The sequence below is a fragment of the Pleurodeles waltl genome, chromosome 9, assembly GCF_031143425.1.
Source record: "Pleurodeles waltl isolate 20211129_DDA chromosome 9, aPleWal1.hap1.20221129, whole genome shotgun sequence".
NCBI lineage: Eukaryota > Metazoa > Chordata > Amphibia > Caudata > Salamandridae > Pleurodeles > Pleurodeles waltl.
Genome location: NC_090448.1, coordinates 1,090,173,800 through 1,090,200,230, shown reverse-complemented (window position 1 = coordinate 1,090,200,230; position 26,431 = coordinate 1,090,173,800). Strand labels below are relative to the sequence as shown.

At 44.8% G+C, this 26,431-nt stretch overlaps 1 protein-coding gene across 1 annotated transcript in view; it reads left to right on the top strand.

Annotated features, from left to right (window-relative positions):
* SPTBN5 (spectrin beta, non-erythrocytic 5) overlaps positions 1-26,431 on the top strand; it is a 1,780,873-nt gene that overhangs the window by 123,611 nt on the left and 1,630,831 nt on the right. The window contains exon 8 of the mRNA XM_069208774.1: positions 9,088-9,226. Coding sequence (XP_069064875.1) covers positions 9,088-9,226 — 139 coding nt within the window. The remainder of the gene's footprint in view (positions 1-9,087; positions 9,227-26,431) is intronic.

Below are 26,431 nucleotides of genomic sequence, written 5' to 3'. Positions count from 1 at the left end.
CCATAATGACAGTTGTGTATGTGTGAGATATGTGTTGTGTACCAATGTGTCCCCATCCATGTCTGACCCACTCATGTCCCCGACATATGCATGTCACAGTTATTTTTCAAAATGACTGTGACATGTATATGGCTGCACTGGTCCCGAGCTCATGTGCAGTGACCCCTTAACATATACAGCCAATGCAGGTACCCTACCTTTGTACCAGCAAAGGAGAGATTGCGTTTTCTCCATGGTCCAGTGGCAGCAATAAAGGAGGGTCTTGTCCACTAGTGTCCAGTCAGAAACGAAAGTAGAATCAGGAAAAAAGGTGAGTTTTCACCCCTTTTCCTCTCAATCCTCCAAGTCAGAAGTGTAGGTCGGACTGCCACTTTTTGCTTGTCAGTAAGGCACATCCAAATCTGCTCCACGGAAAGTGTGGCTGGAGTCCCGCCGTCAGCTACTATTTCCAATAGCGTCATGGTGGCGATGGGAATCCTTGGCAGAGTTTGTGGGACTCTGGCTGCTTATCGTCTATGGGGCCGCCAAGATCTAAATCGGACAGGCAGACCGCCAACACAGCAGACGGGTTTTCTGTTGAAAAAGTGGTGGCGGACCCATTACCGCCAAAATCTAAATCAGGCCCTTATTCTGTGACAAAAGAACATACTCACTTTAGGCAACTATACATGATTACTTTACAATCAGCTTCAGCATTCTTCTCTTGCCCCCCCCTCCTTTCAGTGTTTTGTTGCTTACCTCCACAATCCTTAAACCCACTTGGGGAGCTACCATCAACTTTACCCTTCTACTGTCCATAAAGTAAAATGAGACATAAGTGAAAAATTAGTTTTAAGAGTTTTTTGGTTGCTTGAAGAAAGGAGAAAACAAAAGTGGCTTATGCACTAAACTGAGGTTTGTGTACCAGGCCGATATAGCAGGAGCTTTGAGCAGCAGTGAGCGAACAATTGTTGTATTCAAGGTGAAGGAGACAGGGCGGTGCTGGCTGAATGACTGGGTACCAGGGTACAAGGTTGTAGAAAGTCATCTCAAAGGGACGGGATTCCAATAGAGATTGCCAGCCCCAGCTTCCAGGGGACAGTGTCCGGGTTGCTCTTATCGCGAACGGCGGGACTCAGAATGGGTGGTGCTGGTGGAAGACAAAGCTCTCTCTTCAGACTGATTGACAAAGCCAAGCGCACAGCCACACTTTGAACGCGGCAATCATAGTCCATCATGCACATGAAGAGTGCTAACCAGAGGACAACAGTCTCTGTTAGAAAACAATTGCAGGACACAGAGGACCTTAGTTAGTCAACAATCACTATACAAACAAAACCAAAGTACCAGACGTGACAGCAGGAAAAAAAGACAGCAGGAAACTGAGGCCTTTAATTGATTGCCACACAGTGTATGTTGTTTTTACAAAAATACCAGGCACTTGAACTTCATTAAACAGACTTGTCTGCAGTGCACACAACCTAAAGTAAATGGCATGCCTTTTAAATTAAACTCTCAGCAAAGAATGCAAATGAAGTACATAGCAGAGTACATGGCACCTGCCCAATTGGAAAATAGTGATGACAACAGAGAACATAGAGCATAGGCAGACCAAAATATTACATCTACTAATTAGATTCAATTGAAGTAATAATGAAAATGTGGAATTGTACGTATCTGCAAGGCAAGGAGGGAGCAGGAGTTGCGGGCATATTTAACATCTAATAAATGGGATCTGACTGTCCATCTTGTTTAGTACAAAACCTGAAATAGAGAGAGGGGGAACTAGGAGCCCAAAGGGTCCAGTATCCTGTCTCTGTACAATAGTTAATCAAAAATAGAGGGATACTGTCCCTAACAGAAAATATACTAGAAGGCACCACACTCAGGAGTAGGGGAATTACTCTCTTGATACTGGAACGGTATCCCATTAGCTACTCTTGGATGGGAGTGATATTTATAGCATCGCCAGGAGTGTCCAGGGTCCCTGAATAATTAGTGGCCCAAAGATTCATGGCTTATACAAAGAGCACACCACAATAGTGCACGTCTAAACACAAATAATAGATAAACATTGCCAAATGTGCATATTGGCATATCTCACCTATCGGTCAATCACAAGTTTTAATACAGTGTATCAGAGGCCCGTTGCACCTTCAATTTGCACAATTGGTCATGCGTACCATAGTGATATATATAACTGAACATCACCACCAGAACAAAGTTCAAACATGTCCACTAATGCCGTAACATCAACAATTAGTCATACACAATACAATTGTGCCCCCGCGCACAGTGCGCATGTATGACAAAACAAAATGGTTCCTGCCCTGCAGAAAGTCGGGACAGGGCCCCACAGGTCGTAGGCAGAGGGCAGCATTCAGCTCATTGCTGTATAAGCAGAAAAATAAACATGTAATGTCAAGTGAGGAGAGGGTACAGCCTATCCGTAGGTTGAAAAGCATAGTTACAGGATTGTGTGGGGGCAACCTACATGGCCCTCTGCTCGACCTGGAAAGGACAGAGCTGGGGAGGTGGTCCTCTTTTAAAGAGAAGTCCAATCAGGGAACCGCTGCCAGGTGCAAACACCCGGGTGCCCGCCTCGGACGAAGCGAGATGGAACAAAATTTATAGTTCCAATGGCAGCCATCTTAGAGTGGATAAAATCGTATTGCAACAATGTTTGCCACCCACGAATAGAGTGTCAATCTTTGTGCATTTCAAAAAGCCATAGCCCTGCGGTATATATCGCTCATGCACCATTCACAATTAGAAGCGGGGTGAAATGCCTTCCTATTATTAGACCAGGATGGAAACCGTATCCATATCACAATGGTGGCTATCCTAGAACGGGTAAGATCATAATACCAAGACTGTATGCACCCATGAGTAGTATGTTGGTTTGTATGCAAAGACATGGTACATAGTTCAGAGCACAAACAGGGTAGACGCATTCCTATTGGTAAATGTCAATTAGAAGCATGTCAGGTGTGAACTGAAGATGCCAAGTAACTTAGTTAATAAAAAAAGACATTGAAAGTATTGTGCACATCGGCACAAAAATTCTCTATGCCACTCCACTCTACTTTGCACCACTCTACTCGATGGGGCTGCAAACTTGCCAATGCAATCCGCCACTCTACTGTACTCAACACCACTGCAGTCTATGCCACTGCATGCAATGCCACTGTACTCTAGTCTGCCCCACTGTTTTGTATGCCACTGCACTGTACGCCACTGCACTCTATGTCAGTGCGCTCTGTACTACTCTACTCTGCGTCACTTTATGCCACTGTACGGTATGCAACTGGACTTTACGACATTGCACTCTATGCCACTGTACTCTGTGTCAGTGCAATCAACGCCACTCTACTCTGTACTGTACGCCACTGCACTATACTCCACTCTGCTCTTCTTTCCACTAATTTAGGTTATGCCACTACACTCTATGCCACTGTACTAGTCTCTATCCCCCTGCGCTCTATGCCTCTGCACTCTACACCACTCTACTATAGTCTACACTACTGTACTGTACTCCACTGTACTCCATGCCACTGCACTGTCATCTGTACCACTCTATCCACTGCACTGTATGGCACTCTGCTTTGCACCACATACGCCGCTGGACTCAACATCACTGGACTCTAGTCTCAACCATTTACTGCATGCCGCTGCACTCTATGCTACTGTACTCTACTCTACCTCACTCTATTTTGTACCATTGCATATATACGCCACTCTACTCTGCCCTGCACCATTGCACTGTATGCCACTGCACTCTACAGTGGACTCTACACAACTGAACTCTGTGAAATTCTACTCTGCACCACTTAACCTTAAGCCACTTCACTGTACACCACTGTACTATACTCCATTGCAATCTACTCTTTGCCACTGTACTCTACACCAGTCTACTTTATTTTGCACCACTCAGTTTGTGCCCCTGCCCTCTTCAAAAGTGCACTGTATACCACTCTACTGTACTCTGCACCACTGCACTGTATGCCACTGCACTCTATGCCACTCTACTGTAGACCTCTATCCTGTATGCCACTAAATTGTACATCACTGTACTATGTCACATCACTCTGTGCCACTCCATTCTGCACTCCTCTAATGTACAGTGTATGTCACTGCACTGTACACCATTGCACTCTACAGTACTATACACCACTACCCTCTATGACACTACACTCTACTTTGCTGCACTGTACCCAATGTACTGTACCCCATTTGCACTATACACCACTCTACTGTACTTTAGCAGGATCGTGGGATAATGCACTGTACACCACTGCATTCTATGTCACTCTACTCAACACTACTGCAGTCCACACCACTGCACTCTACTCTGCACCACTCTAATCCATGCCACTCCACTCTATGCCACTCCACTCTACTCTACTGTGCGCTACTCAACTCTTTTCTGGGCCACTCCGTGCCTCTCTGTGCCACTCCACTCTACGCCACTCCACTGTACGCCATGCCCCTCCAATACATGCAGTGCCACTCTACGCCACTCTACTCCACTCCATACAAAGCTACTCTAATCTTCCCCACTGTCTTTCTACTGTACGCCACTCTACTATACCCCACTTCACTCTACCTGACTTCTTTCTACCCTACTTCACTCTACCTGACTTCATTCTACCCCACTTCACTCTACACAAATCTACTGTAGTCTGCACCACTCTACTCCTCTGGACTGTGTGCCACTGCCCTCTACACCAGTACACTCCTAACTTACAGTTATAATTTATGCCCCAGCCAAAACCTACTATAACTTGCAGACTTCCGTACACAGTGTTGTTAACTTACTAGGCAGAGTACATTAACTGTAACTTTTGCTGTGTCAATGCACAGCTTATAAACTTCAGTATTACACCACTTTAACTATGTTAAATCATAGCATTGATAGCAACACTCATGTCATCTGAAATTCCATAATTTATTAGAAGAGTGTGCATGGTAGACAGGCAAGTTGTAGTTAATGTAGTCTGTTCCCCACTTTCCGTCCACTCCCCCGGTCCCTTCCACATTCCCACATTTATTATTAACTAATAAACTTACATGTTAATAAATCACCCCATTAAATAGACAGGGCAGATGCAGATTTCTGCTTGTAGATTTGTGAACTGCATCATGTAGAAAGTAAGTGGTACTACTGTAGTAGTATAAAATTAACTTAGAGAATCAGGCCCCTGGAGTTTGCAGTTAGAAATCCCGCCAAAATGCTGAAATATTTTGGCCCAGGTCAGAGCTTCATCTAACAGAAACAAATTATCAAGCTTAAAGGAAGTGCTTTTGTACTTGTTATCAGGATAAAGGTTTGCACCCCAAAGCTGCACAATCGCACCATACCCTACTTTATCTGCTGCAGCTGACAGTGTCAGGCATCAAGTACATTTACAACAGACACACTTATCAGCTACTTCAGTATTTAGATTAACTTTTGATTTCTCATTTGTTCTATCAAGAAGAATTATTAAGGAGTTCCATAGGGGACAGTTCCGAGTTTTCCCACTATATGGTCTCAAGCCCCCTCATTAATACTGTATTTGGCCAGTTGATGAAGGAACCATTCGAACCCGTACATAAAACAGGCATAACACTTGTGCCATGGAAAGCAGCCCTACTGTTGGCATTACGGGGAAATTCATACATTTGCCGTCAAGCCACCTGTTTTGTGCTTCTGTAGGCAGAGTGCTTTTATGAAAGAATTCAAAATGTCTTACTCAATTGCCTACTGGCTTTCATCTCAATGAACTGGATATGCTGATACCTTAACAGAACTTCCTGACCCCTTCCATGGAAGCAGATGTTTGTGATCTATGCCAACTGAACTAAGTCTTTTCAGCAATCACATCATCTCCTGTTGTTGGACACCCACGGGTAGTGGGTAATAAGGAAAGTGGATTGCTGTTGCAGTTGTCTTCTATCACACTAAGGCTTCTTGTTCCATGTATGTTTGTGGGTTATTCTAGGACAGGAGCAGGAGCCTCAGCAGCAGTTTATGCCTGAGTGCCTCTGTCCTCTGTTGGACATCTGGAGAGCACGGACATGGAGGAGCTGCCACACATTTACAGGACATTACTACCTGGAAACAGATTCTTTGACAGAATCCTCCACCCATCAGATGGTTTCTTCTACTGAGGTGTCTCCAATCTTGCTTATGTTTAATCCATTTCATGATGACGAGGTATGCTAAGGATCTAAACTGGAGAGATTACGAATTAGATTGTGCTTGCTTTTTTGATTACAGCATGTGAATCAGTGAAAGATCCAATATTGGAAAAGAAACCAGTTACTTACCTGTAACAGCAGTTCTCAGGTGTTGGTATTTTCCATTGGTTCTCATGCAGCCCTCCCTCCTCTCTGGTCAGAGGATTTTGTTATCTGTGTCCTTTCTATACTGATACTGTTGAAATCTAAACTATGGAGGCCTCCCGGATGGAGTGGAGTTCAGTGCACTTCCACCTCACTGGTCGAAGTTTAGATCTTTTCTAATGAAGTGATTGTGCTATTAAGGTGGTATTGGTTTGGGAGTTGTAGATTCAAGATCAATCCGGCATGCAACATTACATGATGCACAGTGGTGTACTTAATATGCAAGTGGTCTGATTTTCTAATTGAGTTTTCAAGACAAGAGTCCCTAAAGTGGTATAAATGAATAAATAAAAATGGAAAGCAGACCATTCTAGCCGGTTAGAAAATTAAAATATTTGCTGCACCTATACAAGATACAAGCAACACCGCATTCCAGTATAACAAATACACAAACGAGCATTATACAGACTGCTGAGCTCTGTACCTCAGCCACAATGAGTACTGCTCAATCAGACTTAAACAAATTATCGGTTTCCTCTCAGCAAAAGCAGCCTCCACTAATTTATCAGAATGCGTTTTCAGTAGTCTGCTTTCGTAATCCGTCATTCAGCGTGTTTTGCTCACTGTTCCTCAGCAAGACCATCTAAGAAAATGGAAAAACTGAAGCTCTTAAATAATGTTGCAGGGGCTCCTATTCGTGTATAGCTGTCAAAAACAATTTACCTTGGTTTACTTATGACTACTGTAATAAGCTGTGCGATGCCGGTCTTGTTGCCGGAAGCTTACTGTGACACAGGAAGGGGTCTGCACCATCCTCTGGCCAGCCAGAGGCTATAAAATAAACGGGGCAAGCCTGCTGCACGTGGTCTTTGATCCCCAGCTGTAGGAGCGCGTGTGGTCTCTGTCTCTGGAAGCGCGTGCGAGGCGCGCATTAACGGTCCAGCACGGGTCGCTGCAATTTAACAAACAGAATTTCCGTCAAAGTGTTATTTCATCATTGACCTGAACCACTCTTCTTATTTGAATGGTAATACATTCTGTGTATATGGATGCTAGAACGATGCAAGAAAGACATGGAAATAAAAAGGCAGCATCCTTTAAGTTGCCATGTTCCCACTTTTCGGCGGGGGAGTCATTCCGTGGGCCAGTCTGGTGTGTTGGTGTAGGCCAGGAGTAGATGCAGTATGACGTTGACCCAAGCGAGGGTAACTGTGAGCGCTGCTGTGCAGAAGATTCCAGAATCACCCGGTGCCCAGCATCTGTGACGTCATCGAAAGAATGCTGGTGCTGAGGTGGAGAGAAGGAGGCAGGAGGGATCAGGCTCTTGAAGAGCAGGGAGGCGGAGGGCCGAAGCGTCTGAGGCCAAGAGCCACTGTAACATCTACGGTGACCTGGGTGAAAACATCTTACTGATGCAAAGGCAACTGAGGTAAATTACAATCGTTTAGTTGAAGGTGGCCCCTGTTGGGCGATTCTGAGAGGTGACCTCGTATCTTCAAATCCCAGGTTTCAGTGCGCCAACCGTTTTTTTTTTGTTTTTTTTATTACATTTTTTTCCAATTGATCCAACCTGCCTGTTAGTCAAATCTAAATAAACCGTATATGTACAAGGGTCCCCAGAAAAACCTGACTTCAGTAGATGTCTGTGATCAGGATAATTCCAATGTTCTCGTTAACGTTTAAATACAAAAGAGAGTATTAACCGAAAGAAACGATGTGAACAGTGGTTTCTTTTACAGCACTGTCCACCTATGGTCTGGTCATGATGTTGTTTCCCATCAGACTATTATGTAACTAAAGTGTTCTTATAAAGATTGGCAGACTGCAGCCACCATAGAGCAGTTCATCCAATGGCCCACCTTGCCATAAAACAGGCCTAAAAGCTGCAAAAAAATGGCCCACACAATGAACTGTTATACCAGCACTTCGGGCACTGCCTGGTTGCCTTATAGACCAGTTGGACCCTGATATTGGCAACTGATTTAGTGAAGTGCTGAAAACACGAATTAACTCTAGTAGCAGCTGCAAAAAAAGATTGCTTGAAAGGAATTAAAGGCATTGTGATAAGGCTTAGTTAGGGATGTTGGGTGGCTACTTGACATTGAGAAACATTCCTCACAATTCCCTTCTTATGAGGAAGGAGCAACTGTGTATCCATCCCGTCAGGATACAGGTATTTATTTATTTATTTATTTATTTATATTTATTAATAGAGTTCACTTACTATGGATACTGTGCACCAGTAAACCATGTGAGGAATGGTGACTAGACGGTGTTAGGATTTCCTAAAAACTAGTAAAGGACGCTTACAACCGAAGAGGGAAACACAGGAAATTCTAATACTTTGCTGCAGTTTTGAAAAAAGGTTCTGCCAGCTGATGTGGTGAAATAAACATGCACTCACAAATGTATGGATCAGTTTTTTTACACATTGGGTTTTCCACCCATTCAGAGGCCCATAAGATAATTCTTAGACTGAGAACAATGTCAAGCGTGCTAAGATTTCTGTTTTGTTCCCATTGAGCTGACGTATATTTTACCCTATCTATTTAGCAACATCTTCCAGACAGTTAAACAGAGTTTCAGCTCTGTTTCTAGGATCACCATCACTATTAAAAATTATCCTGGGGTCCTCAGTGTACATAAACAAAGTTATAATAAAAAACTGGATAAGTGAAGCAAACAAGGCCATGCATAAGTTAAACAAATTCATATTTATTGCAGTTTCAAGATGGTGTCCTTTGACAGTTTTGTTAACACATCTATCTTTCTATGCTGCAGGCAAGAGGATATCTCAAGGCAATGGAGAGAGCTTTGTGGGAAGTTGAAGCTGCACAAAGAATCCCTGGACACCATGAAGAAACTGCTGGGGCTCCTGCGGGACATTGACACCATCACAGAAGAGCTGAAAGCACTACAGGTATGTTGTTGCAGACTGTGCTTCCCTATTCCTCAGCTCCTGCCTTCTATGTTCTGTAGGTTGGGCCTTTTGAGCCTAACATGGCTTTTTTGTGTTGCTGTAGTAGATTATAAGGTAGCCTGTTAATACAATAGTAAATGCGGGTATTTATTTATTTCAGATGCCACATTTTATAGTATGGGTCTTCATAGTGTTGTGTTATTGTTATTTGCATAGTCCTTGATTTGTCACCTGTCACTTGGTCATGTCTGGGGTTAGTCAGTCAGTCAGTCAGTCAAAAGAATCTTTATTTGAGTCTTATATACATATCCATAAAAGAACAAAATATCACAATTACCACAGTAAAGTTATACAATAAATACTAAAAACTCAGAATTCAATAAAATAATCTTGTGTTTAAAATCGTAAAATACAACACAAAAAACATTAAAAAACAAAATAAAAAAAGGGGCGCTTTGGAAGCAAAAAGCAATCCCTTCTTTAGATCAATCAATGGTACATCTTGATACGTTAACCGTGTTGATGTCCCAGATGCCATGAATTTAACCATCAAATCCATGCCTTTTCCTCTCTTTAACCACTGCAGCGATAAAACGGAAAATAGCCAGACAAACTAGATCAGACTGTAATAATTGCAAATATGACATAGCTTCCCTACACAGCCTAATATTCAGTGATCTAAGAATTGGAAGTAACAAGGCTTTTCTCTGTTTGTTGTAAAGTTTACAGAAAAAAAACATGTGCAGTTGGGATTGCCTTGAGTGCTTATCACACAGACATGGTATTAGGTCCCTACTGCAGTATACCTCGAGGGGGAAAGCAACCAGATAATGGGCCAGCCCCAAACGGAATCTTATCAGATAGTAACGGAAATGCTGTGGGATGGTTAGGAGACATGGCTCAATTTTAGATGTACTACATAGAGAAAGGTAAGCTGCCACCACACTTCACTTTTATCCGAATATTGCCATTCTCTCTCCACAGTCATCTTCCCTCAGAATTCGTTTTTGACTAATCAGATGCCCCTCTTTGACATCGGTCTGGGGCTAGCAAACAAATCCATTATGTTAAAGCTGCTCAGGGGATTTTTAATATACCAAATCCATGCCCACCTCTGTATCCCATCCAGTTTCATTCAGTCCCTAAGCAGGAACTGAGTGGGAGCTGCCTCTGGCTTAGACCACACGGACAAACACAGGGCTAAGGGAGCCAATCTGACTATGTCCTCCACAAAGGGAAGACCGAGAATCGTCGGCATACATTAAGACTGGGTGGGGTCTGTCAGGGATAGGGAGATCCATTGTTTCATTAACCAGAGCCTCCTCTAGGCCGTTTATATAAAATGTAAACAAAAAAAGGTGCTAAACACATCCCTGTCTCACCCCTTTCTCTACCTTAAAGTGGCTTGTGCATTGCCCCTCATGCCCAAATCTGACCTTAGCTACCATGTTATTATGGAGTTGGGTCAGCAGGAACAGTAGCTTAGAGTCTGCTCCTTTACTAATCAGCATCCCCCACAGTTTATATCTGACCACATTGCCAAATGCTGCTGACAAATCCATAAATGCCAGATAGAGACACCCTTGCTTTGACCCCACAAACCTTTCTCTGATCAGGTGGAGATTTAAGCACTGGTCAACTGTTACTACCGCCTTTCTAAAACCATACTGTGAGCCTACTAAAATGTTGTTATCTGTTACCCAGTTTTCCAGGTGGGCCAGCATAATTCTCCCAAAGATTTTTGCCATGGCATCAGTTAGGGAGATTGGGTGATAGCAGGCCGGATCGTTCCTATCTCCCTTTTTGAAGATTGGAACAATAAGAGCACTAGACCAAGATGGGTGAAGGACCGAAGTTGATGCAACCCTAAACAAGTTAGCCAAAATTGGTGCCCACAAATCAACATTATGCTTGAAAAGGTCAGCTGGTACACCATCAGGCCCCGGGCTTTGTTGGGTAGTGAATCATTTATTGCCACCGCCACCTCATTCGGATGTATATCCATCCCCTTGTACCCAAGATTAGTGAAATCTATAGTAGTGGTACTGTCACTCTCCCCAGGGTGAAATTCGTACATGTTTTTAAAATGTGTGATCCAACTATGCTCTGGGATATAAACCTCAACACCCTTGTGCGGATTAATGGTGAATTAAAGGGTATTAATAACCTTCCAGAACTGTGATCCATCATTGGATGCTGAAGCGACTGCTAACTTCTCCCACCATTTTCCCTAATCATCTTTTTCCTTGATACGACTGCCTTCTTACACTGAGCCCTGCATCTAGCTACTTCTGTTTGATCTCTCGGAACGCTCTTTAGCTCTCTCTTAAGATTGGAATGGGCGCACGTTGTGATTCTGTTAAACCACATTACTGGCTTCACCATGGAGGGTTGACTCGGAAGAGTTAAATGAGCCCTAACAGCCATTCAAATGTCTACAAAGGCCCCCAAGATCTGAGCTGGAGATGGCTCTAATTTTAAACAGACTTCGCAATTGGGCAGGTTTTTACCCACAACATACGACACTACGACAGGAGAGCTTCACTGTCCACTTTTTGCTATTTAGCTAGCACACCCTTATTCTTGTGGAATTCTATAGGGCCCCTTTTTTCCCGCGGGCTTCTCAGCTTGGTACAAAATCTGATTTTAATAACAAGCGGGTTGTGGTCACTGAGGCCACTCGGGCCACCTGAAAACTCTCCAGGTTATGCAACCATGACGTTGAGATCAGAATATGGTCAATAACAGACCCGCGATCTCTCCCGGTAAAAGTGGTAACTGGACCAGTTGTCTTTGGAGCGAAACCACATGTCATTACCAGGTCATGCAACCTCATCAGATTATTTAACTTGTCACCACATGGATTATGGGCAAAATGAGGATAATTGCCTTTCTCTTTATCGGATGTGCCACAGATCTTATCATCTCATATAGAACAGAGAGAAACATTAAATCCCCGCCCCACACAATTATATAATCCCTCTCTAGGCGGCATGACATTTCCTCAATGGCCTGCTCTAGGTCCAATAAAATCTCGACATTGGACTTCATAAAATTGTTGTGATAGAAGTTAATCAAAAGCATCAGCGGGCTATCCTTAACCTTTAACAGTACTAGTTGATAATACGGGGAGTCCATCCTGATGTCAATTTCTTTGGCTCCTGTGATAATACTAAGTACAGTCAGCAGGCCTCCACTGCTTCTCCCGGCATGCATTCTGGTTGCCAATGTTGTAACTGATTGATACCCATTAATATGGGTCATGCTGTTGGCCCACATTTCCTGCAGGCAAACAACCTGGCTATTTCCTATTGTCTCTAACCATTCATTATTAAGATACTTCTCCCCAGTGCCCGATGTATTCCAAAATATAATCTGCCAATTTTGTGGTAAAGGCCTTTCACCCCCCGCATGCCCCATCTTCAGGTTAAGATTCTTAATTTCGTCTGGTACATTGCCTGACTCCAGGCTAAATAAATTCGGATTTCCCTTCCTTGCTTTCCTCACCTCATACCCATCCCTAGAAGACTTGCTTTGCGGGATCGGGTTTTCAGAACTGTCTGACTCAATAGCTATTGATTGTGCCAAGGGGGGCGTCTGGGGTTATCTTCCACGAAGTTCTGGTACTCCATCCCATATCTGAGTTTTATTCAGCTTGTGATGATGTGTTTCAGATATTGGGTTCCTTCCTCTTTTGTTTGGTGGCTGTGTAGTGCTGTTGTATGTCAGAAAGTTGTAGTCTGAGGATTTTGATGACTGCTTGCGCTTCTCCTTTTTCAGTAGACATATCGGAAGCCTGGTTGATGGAGCTGTTCTGAGCATGTTATTTCTATTTATGTGGCATGTCTTAGCTATGTCTTAGCCTTGTTCCACAATAGTTTCCTTTTTCGATTAAGGTATATTCTGGAAGGAGGAGTAGTGAATGATGGAAGAAGGTTTTACGAAGTGTATTTACAGGTATGAGTATTGTAGGTGCGCAACTGTTGAGTAGTGACAGGAAAGACACATCAGGCTGGGTTGTCAAGATTATTTTGAATTTGCAAGGGTAGGGCATGTAGTCTCTCCATACCGAAGATGTAGATCAAGGAGGTTGAAAGGTTGTAGTGCATGAACTCTCCTTGCATTGATCAAATATTTTAAATGTCATGGGGCATTCTTTGCTTGATTTCAAGCGGAAAGGATACCTGTGGATATTGTAAGTGGGATGTGTATGAGTCTTTTTGAAGAAGTATGTTTTACAGGAGTAATGGCCATAGTATAATTGTAGTATATTCTTATTATGGATATGTTTTTGGCATATTTAGTAGCTTTGTTTGGTGGGGAGGGGTAATCCAGGAGGGCCTGAAATGTTAGCCTTGAGATTTCAATGTCACCACAACTGCTCTTTTCTTTTGCAGTTGGGGCCTCCTCTTTGATAACCCTGGGCCATAGCAGGGTTTAAGGGAGCAGCATGAGGCATAAGTGAATAAGAAGGTGCCACACAGAATCAGAGGGTTTCTCATGACAGTCATCTGCTGATTAAGTTTGTTTGGACATGCCTTGTCCTAGCCTTCACTATGACAAACCAACCTTACAGAAAAGCCTAAGAAGAAGTCTTTTTCATTGGGAAGAAAGACAAAGGCAGTACAAAAGTTCAGTGAAGAAGGAGGGTCTCCTCCATCATAATGGCAATGTCCCTTAGTACAAACTAAGGCCTGCCTGGTCCTTCTATAACCAATTAGATATGGTAGCATATTCTGTGCACATGAGCAAATGTTCATAATTTGCAGTGGGGATGTAGCTTGCCAGCGGGGGGAGGAGTCGGATGCAGGGCCTGGCCTTAGGTCTGAGGCCAGGTCCTGCATATCCTATGGTGCACACAGCCAAAGCCCTTGCACTGTGTGGGGGTAGGATGCCTGTGGGGGTGGTTTAGGTGTAGGTCTTGTTCTGGGCACCCAACCCCACATCATGCATGGCGATGGACATCTTACTTTACAGTAAAAAAAACATAGAAATTCACTGAACAAAACAAAAGTTAAAGTGACCTTATAATTAGGAAATGTAATATCTTACTTCAAATTAAAAAAAAAAAACTTTCGAAACTAATAAAAATGAAGGTTAGGTGAAATGTAAGTTAAAATATACAAATTTCAATGAAAAAAAATGACTGTAATTCACCAATTACAGGTATCGCAACTAACTATAACTAGTGCCCTAAAGTAACTGTTCCTTGCACCCTTGCCATGCACTGCTAAAAACCTCACATAATACATCACTCATGACATGTTCTATGACATTATTGTTAAAATCACTGCAACATCTAAAATTACATCACTGATGACAACTATTTGCTTGGGGGGAGCACGTTATAGTTACTTTGGGGCATGAGTTATAGTGAAGTGAGATAAAATAGGAGGGAAAAAAGCTCAGTGGGCCAATCAGAATGCTGCATTTTTAAAAATTGGGTTTGAGGAACTCTCGCAAGAACACAAACTTTCAGATATACAAATATTTCTAAGTCTTAATATGTCAAAAACTATCAAAAAAATCAAATGAATTTACACCAGATCACAAAAAAAAACCTGATCTGCGAACCAACATCTAGATTCTTGCCACATATGGTGAAATTCTATTCAGCAGTTTTTGCGAAATCGCTTTGGACACAAAAATCTGTGGAAATGTATGGGGATTTCACGTTTTGGGACCCCCCTTTTTCTCAGTCCCTGCACAATGGATCACCCCAAAACTTTCTATGCAACTCTTTCTATGCACAAAACAGGCAAAAAAGAGCACTTTTTTGGGAAGTTTAATGTGTGTGTGTATATATATATATATATATACATATATATATATATATACATATTTATATATATATATATATATATATATATCAAAAAGTGGGACAAATAAATGGTGATAAATTAAGAAGATAATCGGTTAAGATGGCAGATATAAATGCATTCCCTTTGCACTGTACCGTTTTTTATGATGACTACCCGGAAGGAATACATGCTGACATTTCCATGTGCATTCACTGACATTGACAAAGGCTGAGGACCAGAAACGCATCTGTTTTACCTGACAATAAGTCTTTGTTGAACCTTTTTTTCTTGGAGTGCCTGTCATTGCTCCCGAAATTAATTAGCAGTTAGAGTTATTTCAAGTAACTATAACTCGTGCCCTGAGATAACTATAACTCATGCTCTCGCCATGCACATTTCTTTTCTTCAATAATTTGAATGGTATTATTTAATGTATATTTTTAATTATGTTATAGAAGTTGTCACTAGTGTTCTAATATCTGGGGTAATTAGCAGTTCATGGAGTTATAGTTACGTAAGGGCACGAGTTATAGTTACTTCAAATAACTCTAACTATAACTTCTGAATTTATAAGGTTTTGTACGAGTAAATTCAGATGCTAACTACAACGTCTCTGTAACCTTTGTTTTTTTTTCTGTAGGTGAATTTCTATGTTTTTTTAAATTCTGTTTCCTAACTGTAACATCCCTGTAGGAAGTTGGCTCTCTATGCACTATTTCAAAGTAAGGAATAATATGCACAGAGTCCAAGGGTTCCCCTTAGAGGTAAGATAGTGGCAAAAAGAGATAATACTAATGCTCTATTTTGTGGTAGTGTGGTCGAGCAGTAGGCTTATCAAAGGAGTAGTGTTAAGCATTTGTTGTACACACACAGGCAATAAATGAGGAACACACACTCAAAGACAATTCCAGGCCAATAGGTTTTTGTATAGAAAAATATATTTTCTTAGTTTATTTTAAAAACCACAGGTTCAAATTTTACATGCAATACTTCAAATGAAAGGTATTGCAGGTAAGTACTTTAGGAACTTTGAATAATCACAATAGCATATATACTTTTCAAATAAATCACATATAGCTATTTTAAAACTAGACAGTGCAATTTTCAACAGTTCCTGGGGGAGGTAAGTATTTGTTAGTTTTTGTAGGTAAGTAAACCACCTACGGGGTTCAAGTTTGGGTCCAAAGTAGCCCACCGTTGGGGGTTCAGAGCAACCCCAAAGTTACCACACCAGCAGCTCAGGGCCGGTCAGGTGCAGAGTTCAAAGTGGTTCCCAAAACACATAGGCTTCAATGGAGAAGGGGGTGCCCCGGTTCCAGTCTGCCAGCAGGTAAGTACCTGCGTCTTCGGAGGGCAGACCAGGGGGGTTTTGTAGGGCACCGGGGGGGACACAAGTTAGCACAGAAAGTACACCCTCAGCAGCACGGGGCAGCTGGGTGCAGTGTGCAAACACGCGTCGGGTTTGTCGTTGAAATCAATGGGAGACCAAGGGGTCTCTTTAGCGATGCAGGCAGGCAAGGGGGGGTTCCTCGGGGTAGCCACCACCTGGGCAAGGGAGAGGGCCTCCTGAGGGTCCCTCCTGCACTGGAGTTCCGATCTTTCAGGTCCTGGGGGCTGCGGGTGCAGAGTCTTTACCAGGCGTCGGGATCTGGGAGTCAGGCAGTCGCGGTCAGGGGGAGCCTCGGGATTCCCTCTGCAGGCGTCGCTGTGGGGGCTCAGGGGGGACAACTCTGGCTACTCACGGTCTCGCAGTCGCCGGTGAGTCCTCCCTGAAGTGTTGTTTCTCCACAAGTCGAGCCGGGGGCATCGGGTGCAGAGTAGCAAGTCTTACGCTTCTGGCGGGAAACGCAGTTGTTTTAAAGTTGATCCTTTGGAAACAAAGTTGCAGTCTTGGGTGAACAGGGCCGCTGTTCTCAGGAGTTTCTTGGTCCTTTTAGAGCAGGGCAGTCCTCTGAGGATTCAGAGGTCACTGGTCCTGGGGAAAGCGTCGCTGGAGCAGTGTCTTTAGAAGGGAGGGAGACAGGCCTGTAGAGCTGGGGCCAAAGCAGTTGGTGTCTCCGTCTTCTCTGCAGGGTTTTTCAGCTTAGCAGTCCTCTTCTTCTTAGGTTGCAATAATCTGAGTTCCTAGGTTCAGGGGAGCACCTAAATACAGAATTTAGGGGTGTGTTTAGGTCAGGGAGGGCAGTAGCCAATGGCTACTAGCCCTGAGGGTGGCTACACCCTCTTTGTGCCTCCTCCCAAGGGGAGGGGGTCACATTCCTATCCCTATTGGGGGGATCCTCCATCTGCAAGATGGAGGATTCCTAAAAGTCAGAGTCACTTCAGCTCAGGTTGCCTTAGGGGCTGTCCTGACTGGTCAGTGACTCCTCCTTGTTTTTCTCATTATCTCCTCCGGCCTTGCCGCCAAAAGTGGGGCAGTGGCCGGAGGGGGCGGGCAACTCCACTAGCTGGAATGCCCTGTGGTGCTGCAGCAAAGGGGGTGAGCCTTTGAGGCTCACCACCAGGTGTTACAGCCCTGTAAGGGGGAGGTGATAAGCATCTCCACCCAGTACAGGCTTTGTTACTAGCCACAGAGTGACAAAGGCAGTCTCCCCATGTGGCCAGCAACATGTCTCGAGCGTGGCAGGCTGCTAAAACCAGTCAGCCTACACAGGTAGTTGGTTAAGGTTTCAGGGAGCACCTCTAAGGTGCTCTCTGGGGTGTATGTTACAATAAAATGTACACTGGCATCAGTGTGCATTTATTGTGCTGAGAAGTTTGATACCAAACTTCCCAGTTTTCAGTGTAGCCATTATGGTGCTGTGGAGTTCGTGTATGACAGACTCCCAGACCATATACTCTTATGGCTACCCTGCACTTACAATGTCTAAGGTTTTGCTTAGACACTGTAGGGGCACAGTGCTCATGCACTGGTGCCCTCACCTATGGTATAGTGCACCCTGCCTTAGGGCTGTAAGGCCTGCTAGAGGGGTGACTTATCTATACTGCATAGGCAGTGTGAGGTTGGCATTTCACCCTGAGGGGAGTGCCATGTCGACTTACTCATTTTGTCCTCACCAGCACACACAAGCTGGCAAGCAGTGTGTCTGTGCTGAGTGAGGGGTCCCTAGGGTGGCATAAGATATGCTGCAGCCCTTAGAGACCTTCCTTGGCATCAGGGCCCTTGGTACCAGGGGTACCAGTTACAAGGGACTTACCTGGATGCCAGGGTGTGCCAATTGTGTAAACAAAAGTACAGGTTAGGGAAAGAACACTGGTGCTGGGGCCTGGTTAGCAGGCCTCAGCACACTTTCAAATCAAAACATAGCATCAGCAAAGGCAAAAAGTCAGGGGGTAACCATGCCAAGGAGGCATTTCCTTACAATCCCTGTAACCTTTGCTTTTTTCAGTGAATTCTTACTTTTTGTTTTTTACATAAAGTAATTTTCATTACTTTTTAGTAATCCAACCACCGCCATGCACGGCCTTTGGCTGTTCGTGGCGGTGGTTAGCTGCAGAGCCTGGCCAGTTGCCAGGCCCTGTAGCTAACCCCTATAACCATCCAACCCTGCGCTGCACTGCACTGCAGCCAACCCTTGTTACAACCCAACCCCACATGGCCCCCCCTCCCCAAGCAGTTCTCAGCCCAGGGGACCCCCTTCCCCAGGGGCTCAGCCTAAATATTTAACTATTTGAGGAGATGGGTCCACACGGCCAGCTCCCCAAGCTGATCTTGGCCCCGGGGACCCCATCCCCCGGGGTGCGGCCTAATTATTATTATTTATTTTTTTGGGGTGTAGGAGTGCTGCATGGCCCCCTTCCACAGGGCCTACCTCAGTCCCGAGACCCCAACCCCAGGGCGCGCCCTAATTATCTTTTTGGGGGGAAAGGGGGCCACATGGCTTCCCTCCACAGGACCGATCTTGGCCTCAGGGATGCCATCCCAGGGGCACAGCTTAATTATTCTTTTTGGGGGTGGGGCAGATGGCCCCCTTCCACAGGACTGATCGCGGCCCCCATCCCCCAGGGCACAGCATAATTTTTCTTTCTTTTTTTGGGAGGGGAGGAAAGCCACATGGTCCCACTCCCCAGGATGATATCGGCCCCAGAGACCCCATCCCCTGGGGCACAGCCTAAGGTTTCTGATCTCGGCCTCATTGACCCCATCCCTGGGGCTCGCCTCATTTTTTATTTTTGGGAGGGGGACCAAATGGCCCCCCCTCAACAGGGCCAATCTCGGCCCAGAGACCCCATCTCTGAAGTGTGGCCAATTTATTTGTGTGGGTGGGGTGCATATGAGACCCGTCCACAGGGACGATCTTGGCCCCTGGGACCCCATACCTTGGGGGCATGGCCTAATTTTTTTTGAGGGGCCAGAAGGCCCCCCTTCACAGGGCCGATCTTGGCCCTAGGGACTCCATCCTCCAGGGCCTGGCCATGATGATGAGGACAGTGGGGGGAGCCTAAAGGCTCTTACGGTCCCAGCTGATTCCCCACCTCTTGTGGGAGCCAGCATTGCTGTCACATTGCTGCTGTAGCAGCTCCCTCTCTGTGAGTGCAGTTTTCTCTGTCTCTGCATCTCCACGGGCAGACAGACAGAGGAAACTTGAGCTCCGATGATGATTTACAGCTCTCCCTTCATTAGAGCACAGTGTTTGCTGTCATTTGGCGGCAGATTCAAAGCTGCAGCCAAGTCACAGCAAACAGCTATGTCCTGGGGGTGGGCACCCTGGGACGTAGCAGGAGCCAGCCCTGGGAAGGGGCAGTCCCCAGTGCCATCAGTGGCTCCTTGAGAGGGTCCGTGCTTCCCCCCTCTTCCACACATAGCCCAGGGGAGGTGGTCGTCCCCTTGGGCTGCAGGAAGGCTGCAAGGCCTGCACATCTTTTCGTAAATGCCCCATGGAGGTGGTAGCCCCCAGGACTGCGGGGGGCGCGTGGCCCATCCGCACATATTTAATTCATCGCCCCAGGGAGGTGGTGGCCCCAAGGCTAAAGGCAGCCCTAGGAAGGCAGCCAATCACATATCAGCACGTGGACAGTTGGATCTGCATAGGATGCACATCCCTATATTTTTTGGCCTTAACTTTCTCCAAAACTACTAAATAGATATCTGCCAAAGCATGAAAAGCGTGATCTGCTCAACAGAATCTAGCTTCCTGCCACATTTGGTGTAATTCCGTTCAGTGGTTTGGGCTGTAGTTGGGTCTAAATGTCCCATGCAAAAATGAATAGGGAAAACACGTTTTGGGGCCCCCCTTTTTCTCTGCCCTCTTTTTTCTCTTGACAGATCACCCAGAAACTTTCAATACAGCAGCAGCACTGACCAAAGCATATGTTTTGAACATTTTGTGAAGGTTCATTAAGCAGCGCCAAAGTTATAGGCAGAACAAAATATGCTCCGTCTATGGAAACTAGGTCCTAACTATTACTACCTAGTGGCGACCACCACTAGGTAGTTATAGTTAGGACCTAGAGCCCTAAGGCAGGGTGCATTATATTTGATGTGTGGTCCTGTCTGCATGAGCAGAAATGACCTTGTGATGCTCAGCCCCATTGCTGAGCATCGCAAGTGAACACTGAAGCCCTCTTCAGGTATGTGCTGGCCACGCGTCATCACAAGTGACCCAGTCACATGATGACTTCACTGAAACATAAGTTGTTTGGTATAAAAAAACAACTCATTTGACTACATCCAGGCTGATGGAGGCCTTGGATTTATTAGGATGTGCACCCATAGGGTACCTTAGAGGTGCCCCCTGAACCCCACTAGTCTCTGAGTGTGTTGGCTGACTGGTCTCGACCAGCCTGCCACCACAGACAGGTTTCTGACTCCCGTATGTGAGATCCCGTGCTCGAAGAGGTCAGGAACAAAGCATGCACTGGAGAAGGGTGTTGTCACCCACTCCAGCAGGATGGCTAACATAGATCTGCATACCAAGGGCAGGGACTTCAAAGGCCCCGTAGCCTTTGGTATGCTACCCTCGGCTTCCTGAGACCTGGGTGTAGCCCCCCCCAATCCTGAGGCCCATTTGGCTCCAGGACATGTGGGAAAATGAGCCAGTCTGTAGGCGTGTACCACCTCAGGCTAAACACACCCCTAAGGTGGGCTACCCGAGGTGGGCACTCAAGGAAGGGTTCCACCATCTTAGTTTTGGTTGAAAATAGGCCTTCTGGTAAAGGAATATGACCATTCCCTACAGGAAGTGGTCATATAGGGGGTGTAGGCACCCCAAGGGTACATAGCCCATTGGCTAATACCATAAACACCCCTAATCGCTCCGAAATTGAGTATGTAGGATCCTCCCTGACACCAGAAGATAGATTCTCTGGACCAAAGAAGAAGAAGGACATCAAAGAGCAGCGAAAAAGCATGACCAGAAGAGCAGGGACCGACTTGCCCTTGACCCTGCCAGCCTGCCTGCAGCCCTCGACAGCTGCACCAAAGTCAACTTGTCTTGTAGCTGCTCTGCCTCCAAAAGCCTGGGTGGACTGCCTGCACTTCAAGAAGCACCAGTATCTCCCGTTGAGTAACAGAGCTACTTCCCTGCACTTGCAGGCACACAAAAAGAACCTTGAGGACTCCGTACTGCCAAAAACCCAACAATGGAAAGCACCACTGCACTCTAATCTGATTCAAAGTGGGTGAGCGGTGCCAGCGTGGTCCCCAGGCCCTCCAGGACACGAGCCCCCCTTGGGTATCTCAACTGTGAACTTCCTGACGCTGCCTGCAGCCTCTTTGTGTAGGCTCCCTGAACTGCGACCGTCTCAGGTGTCAAAGACCCAATGCCTCACTACACCTCTGCACCCAGCTATCCTGAACCAAGGAGAAGAGGACTAAAGATGTCCCAACATCCCTGAGCACTGTAAGACTTGAGCCCCCCCTGTTGGTTCAGTCAGACCGCCCCCCCAGTCCTCACCTACAGATTCTTTTCCCCAGGACTGATCCCTATTGAAACCAACAGGGCACCCAACATCATAAAGCACCTACGCACCTGGGATCCCCAGAGATCCCCAAGGTGATCTGTTGGTGCTGCCTTGGACATTGCCCCATACTTAACTCCTGAAGACTGGTCCTGAAAGTCACTGTTGAGTACCCATAGCCAATATTTGTGTTTTTCTCTGTTGGGTTGCATTACTACTTAAAAGACACTTCAAGTATTTTGCTTGTTTTCTGCAACTGCATCAGTATTTATTTTGGTACAGTAGTCTGTGTTGAAACATAATAGTAACAAAGTACCTATGGGCCAGATGTACGTACCATTTTTCCTGTCGCAAATGGCCCGATTCGCAGAATCGGACAGTTTGCGACAGGAAAAAAACATTTTGGTATGTACAGGCCCTATTTTGCGATCCAGTAATCTATTTACCGAATCACAAAAAGGGTGTGTGAGTCGCAATTAGGAAGGGGCATTCGCTTCCTAATTGCGAGTCGCAGTCCAATGTATGGTTGTTTTGTGACCGCGAATGCGGTCACAAAACAATTGCAGTTAGCACCAGTCTCAAATTGGTGCTAACCCAATCGCAAAATGGAAGGGGCCCCCATGGGACCCCTTCCGCTTTGTGAATGCATGCGAAAACATTTTTTCATAGCAGGCAGTGGTCCCACGGACCACTGTCTTCTCTGAAAAGATGAAAAGTAAACTTTTCATTTTGTTTTTGAAGTGCATGCCGGCGGGCTGCCTATAATTGCGACCTACCGCATGAATATTCATGAGGTAGGTCATTTGCGACCCCATTGCGAATCGCAAACAGTGTCATTGACACTGTTGTACATCCAGTTTTGTGACTCGCAGTTTGCGAGTCGCAAAACCGGATCTTCATACATGAAGCCCTACGTTTCTAAACAAATGGTCTTGAGTTCCTTTTTGAGTGTGTGTCTCAATTATTTCCTCTGTGAGTACAACAGATGCTTAGCACTACCCTCCAATAAGCCTAACGGCTCGCCCACACTTCCACAAAAGAGAGCTTTTGAAGTTGTCATTTTTAACCCTATAAACCAATAAGGGGTCGTCTGGCCTGTCTGCATAGTGCCCCCATGCAATGGTGCACTGCATAGATAGCCAGCTTCCTCCACTGTCTGCTACTCTACTACACTATTAAACAAGACTCCATTCTATCCCCGTTATTGTACAACACTCTTTTCCACTCTACAACAGTTTCCAACGTTGTATCATGCAACACTCCTCTCTGCTGCATGAGACGCCACTCCAATTTATAACAGTTTCCTCATTCCACGTTATGCCACTTCAATGTATGCCACCCCAGTATACCCTAATCCACTGTACCGTACACCAATCTGCGCCACTCCACTGAACACAACTCTACTCTGTGCCACTTCTGTTTTTTTCAGTCCACCGTACAGTATTCCACTCTACCCTATTCAGTTGTATGCTACTCCACTTTACAGTAATCAACTGTACGCCACTACAGTGTACACCCAGGTATTGTACAACACTCTTCATTCTACGACAGTTTCCGAAACTGTATGATGCAGCACTCCACTCTACTGCATGAGACACGCCTCCAATTTATAACAGTTTCCTCAACTCCACACTATGCCACTTCAATGTATGCCACCCCACTTTACGCTAATCCACTGTACTCCACTGTATGCCACTCCACTGTACACCACTCCACTCTATGCCATTCCAGTTTTCTTCGGTCCACTGCATAGTATTCTACTGTACCCTATTTAACTGTATGCTACTCCACTTTACAGTAATCCACTCTACTCCACTACAGTGTACTCCCCTCCACGCTGCTCCTTTGTATGACACTCATCTCCACTCTATATAACACCCATTGTATGACACTAACCTCCACTCTATATAACTTCAATCTATAAAAGTCTACTACACTTCACGGCACTCTTTGACATTTTACTCCACTCTATCCCCATGCTTTCCACTGTTCAACTCTGTACTCCCTTCTATGCCCATACACTCCAATGTACAACACTCTATTCCACCACACAACACTTTGCTATATGATACAGTGCTCCACTCTACTGTACAAGACCACACTCCAATTTATAATAGTTTACTACCTACACTATGCCAGTATACTCCACTCCATGCAACTCTACTCTACGACACACCAATATACTCCATTGCACTTTATTCCTCACTGTGTTACACCACTCACCTTGACTCTACTCCACTGTACAAGTCTTTACCACACTCTAGCTATTATACAACAATCCACTCCACGCACCTCCACTGTTTCACATACTACTGTACTCTATGCAACTCCACTCTACAACACTGTACTGCACCGAGTGCCACTTTCTCACACTGTACTCCAGTCTATACCCCCAACACTCCACTGTACAAGTCTGTATACCACTGTACAATCCTTTAGTCCACTCTAGTCTACAATACTGTAGTCCACTATTTGACACTGTACGCAACTCTTTGTATGCCCCTGCACCCCACTTTATTCCACTCTACTCTGACACAATACTCCATTGTATGCCACTCCACTCTATGCCGCTCAGTGCCATTGTAGTATATACCACTGTGTGCCATTCCACTGTACCACACTCTACTACACTGTACCATACTGTATGCCCTTCCACTCTACAAAAATCAACTAGACTGTAGTCTACATCACTTTCCAGTACTATACAACACCCCACTACACTATATGTCCAACATTACTGTACAGCAGGAGCCGGGATCCAGCTGGTACCGCGAGAACCTTCAGGCCCCCCATGCTCCCCAAGAATTGGAAAAAAGAATGTTCAAGGTGAATCTGCAGTTCTAGCTTGACAACTATCTCATAAAGATCCTCGAGGAACAATAACATCAGCAAAGTTACAAACACACAAGGTAATTGGAAACATTACCAGGGCATCTCTTAAGCAGATGTAGGGTAGGAGATGCACTATACATAAACCCAACGTGGTAACACTTACTAATTACCCAATAGAAAGTACTTCCTCTGGGTAGACATTCTGAACAAAACAATGGCCTCTTCTTAGATAAATATACAGGGCAGTATTCATTCTGGCATGCTATTCATTTGAAAGAAATCAAACCTCAGTGGGAAGCACTTACAGGTATAAACAAAGCAGGTGCCCAAGTTCAAGGTCCACTTCTGTAAGGTACTAATCATCCTAATGTCTTGTGCATAGTCAATGCAAAGCGAGTATATTTTCTCTGCATTTCCACCTTGAAAAGTTATCTGTAATTATTGATGCAGGTGTTTGCATACTTGCATCTTTTCATGTGCAATATCTCCAATGTCTCTTTACTCAACTGCATGCAGCACCACTCCTCTCTACTGCACTCCAAGCCACTTTAGTCTACGACACGCCACTCCACTCTATGACACTTTACTCCACTCTACATTACCCCCCTCCAGTGTACTCCACTAAGATCCACTCTACTACACTTTATCCCACTCAGTGCCACTGTACTGTACTCTTCTCTATGCCACTCCACTGTTCAACAATCTACTGAACAGTGGGTTCTTTCTTGTCAACTGCAGCTAAGGTCTGTACCCAATGCAGGGTTAAGTGGTTATAGGGGGTTGGCCTCAGGCCTGGCCCTCCGGCCAACCCCCGCTAAAGGCTGTGCACACTTGGCATTTGGTTGGGTGGTTATACGGGGTTGGTGGCAACCCCTGCCATGCACAGCCTTTGGCCTTTTGCGTGGAGTGGTTAGATTAACGTACAGTAATTTATGTAAAAAATAAATACGAATTCTCTGAAAAAACCCAAAGGTTACAGGGACATTATAGTTAGGCTTACATTTTAACGTACAAAGCCATAGAAATTAATCTGTCATAGTTAGTTATTTCAAGTAACTATAACTTGTGCTTTAGGGTAACTATAACTCGTGCCCTTGCCATGCACTGCTATTTACTCTAGATATTACAACACTCATCTTTTATAGCATCAGTGATAATATTTGTAGTCCAATTATTCATAACAAACTGTGCATGGCCGGGGCACGAGTTATAAATACGTTAGGGCACGAGTTATGGTTACTTGAATTAACTATAACAGTTGAATTCCTATTGTTTTGAACATTTAAAATGTGAGCCTAAATATAACGTCCCTGTAACCTTTGTTTTTTAAGTGAATATATATATATATATATAAACATATATATATATATATATGTATATATATATATATACATATATATGGGTCATATTACCTACTGGTCAGTAGGTAGTTATAGTAAAGACCTATTTCCATAGGACAAGCATTCTTTGACTTGGTTATATCTTTGACACTGTTTTACACATCTTCACAACATTTTTCAAAAATAGTGTCCTCTAAGGCCTCGTTATGTATGGAAAGTTTTAGGGCGATCCATTAGACCGAGTCTGAGAAATAGGGGTGTCAGAAAAAGTGTGTTTCCCATGTTAATTCCCTTAAAGATTTTGAACGTGACCACAGCCCGAACCGCTGGAC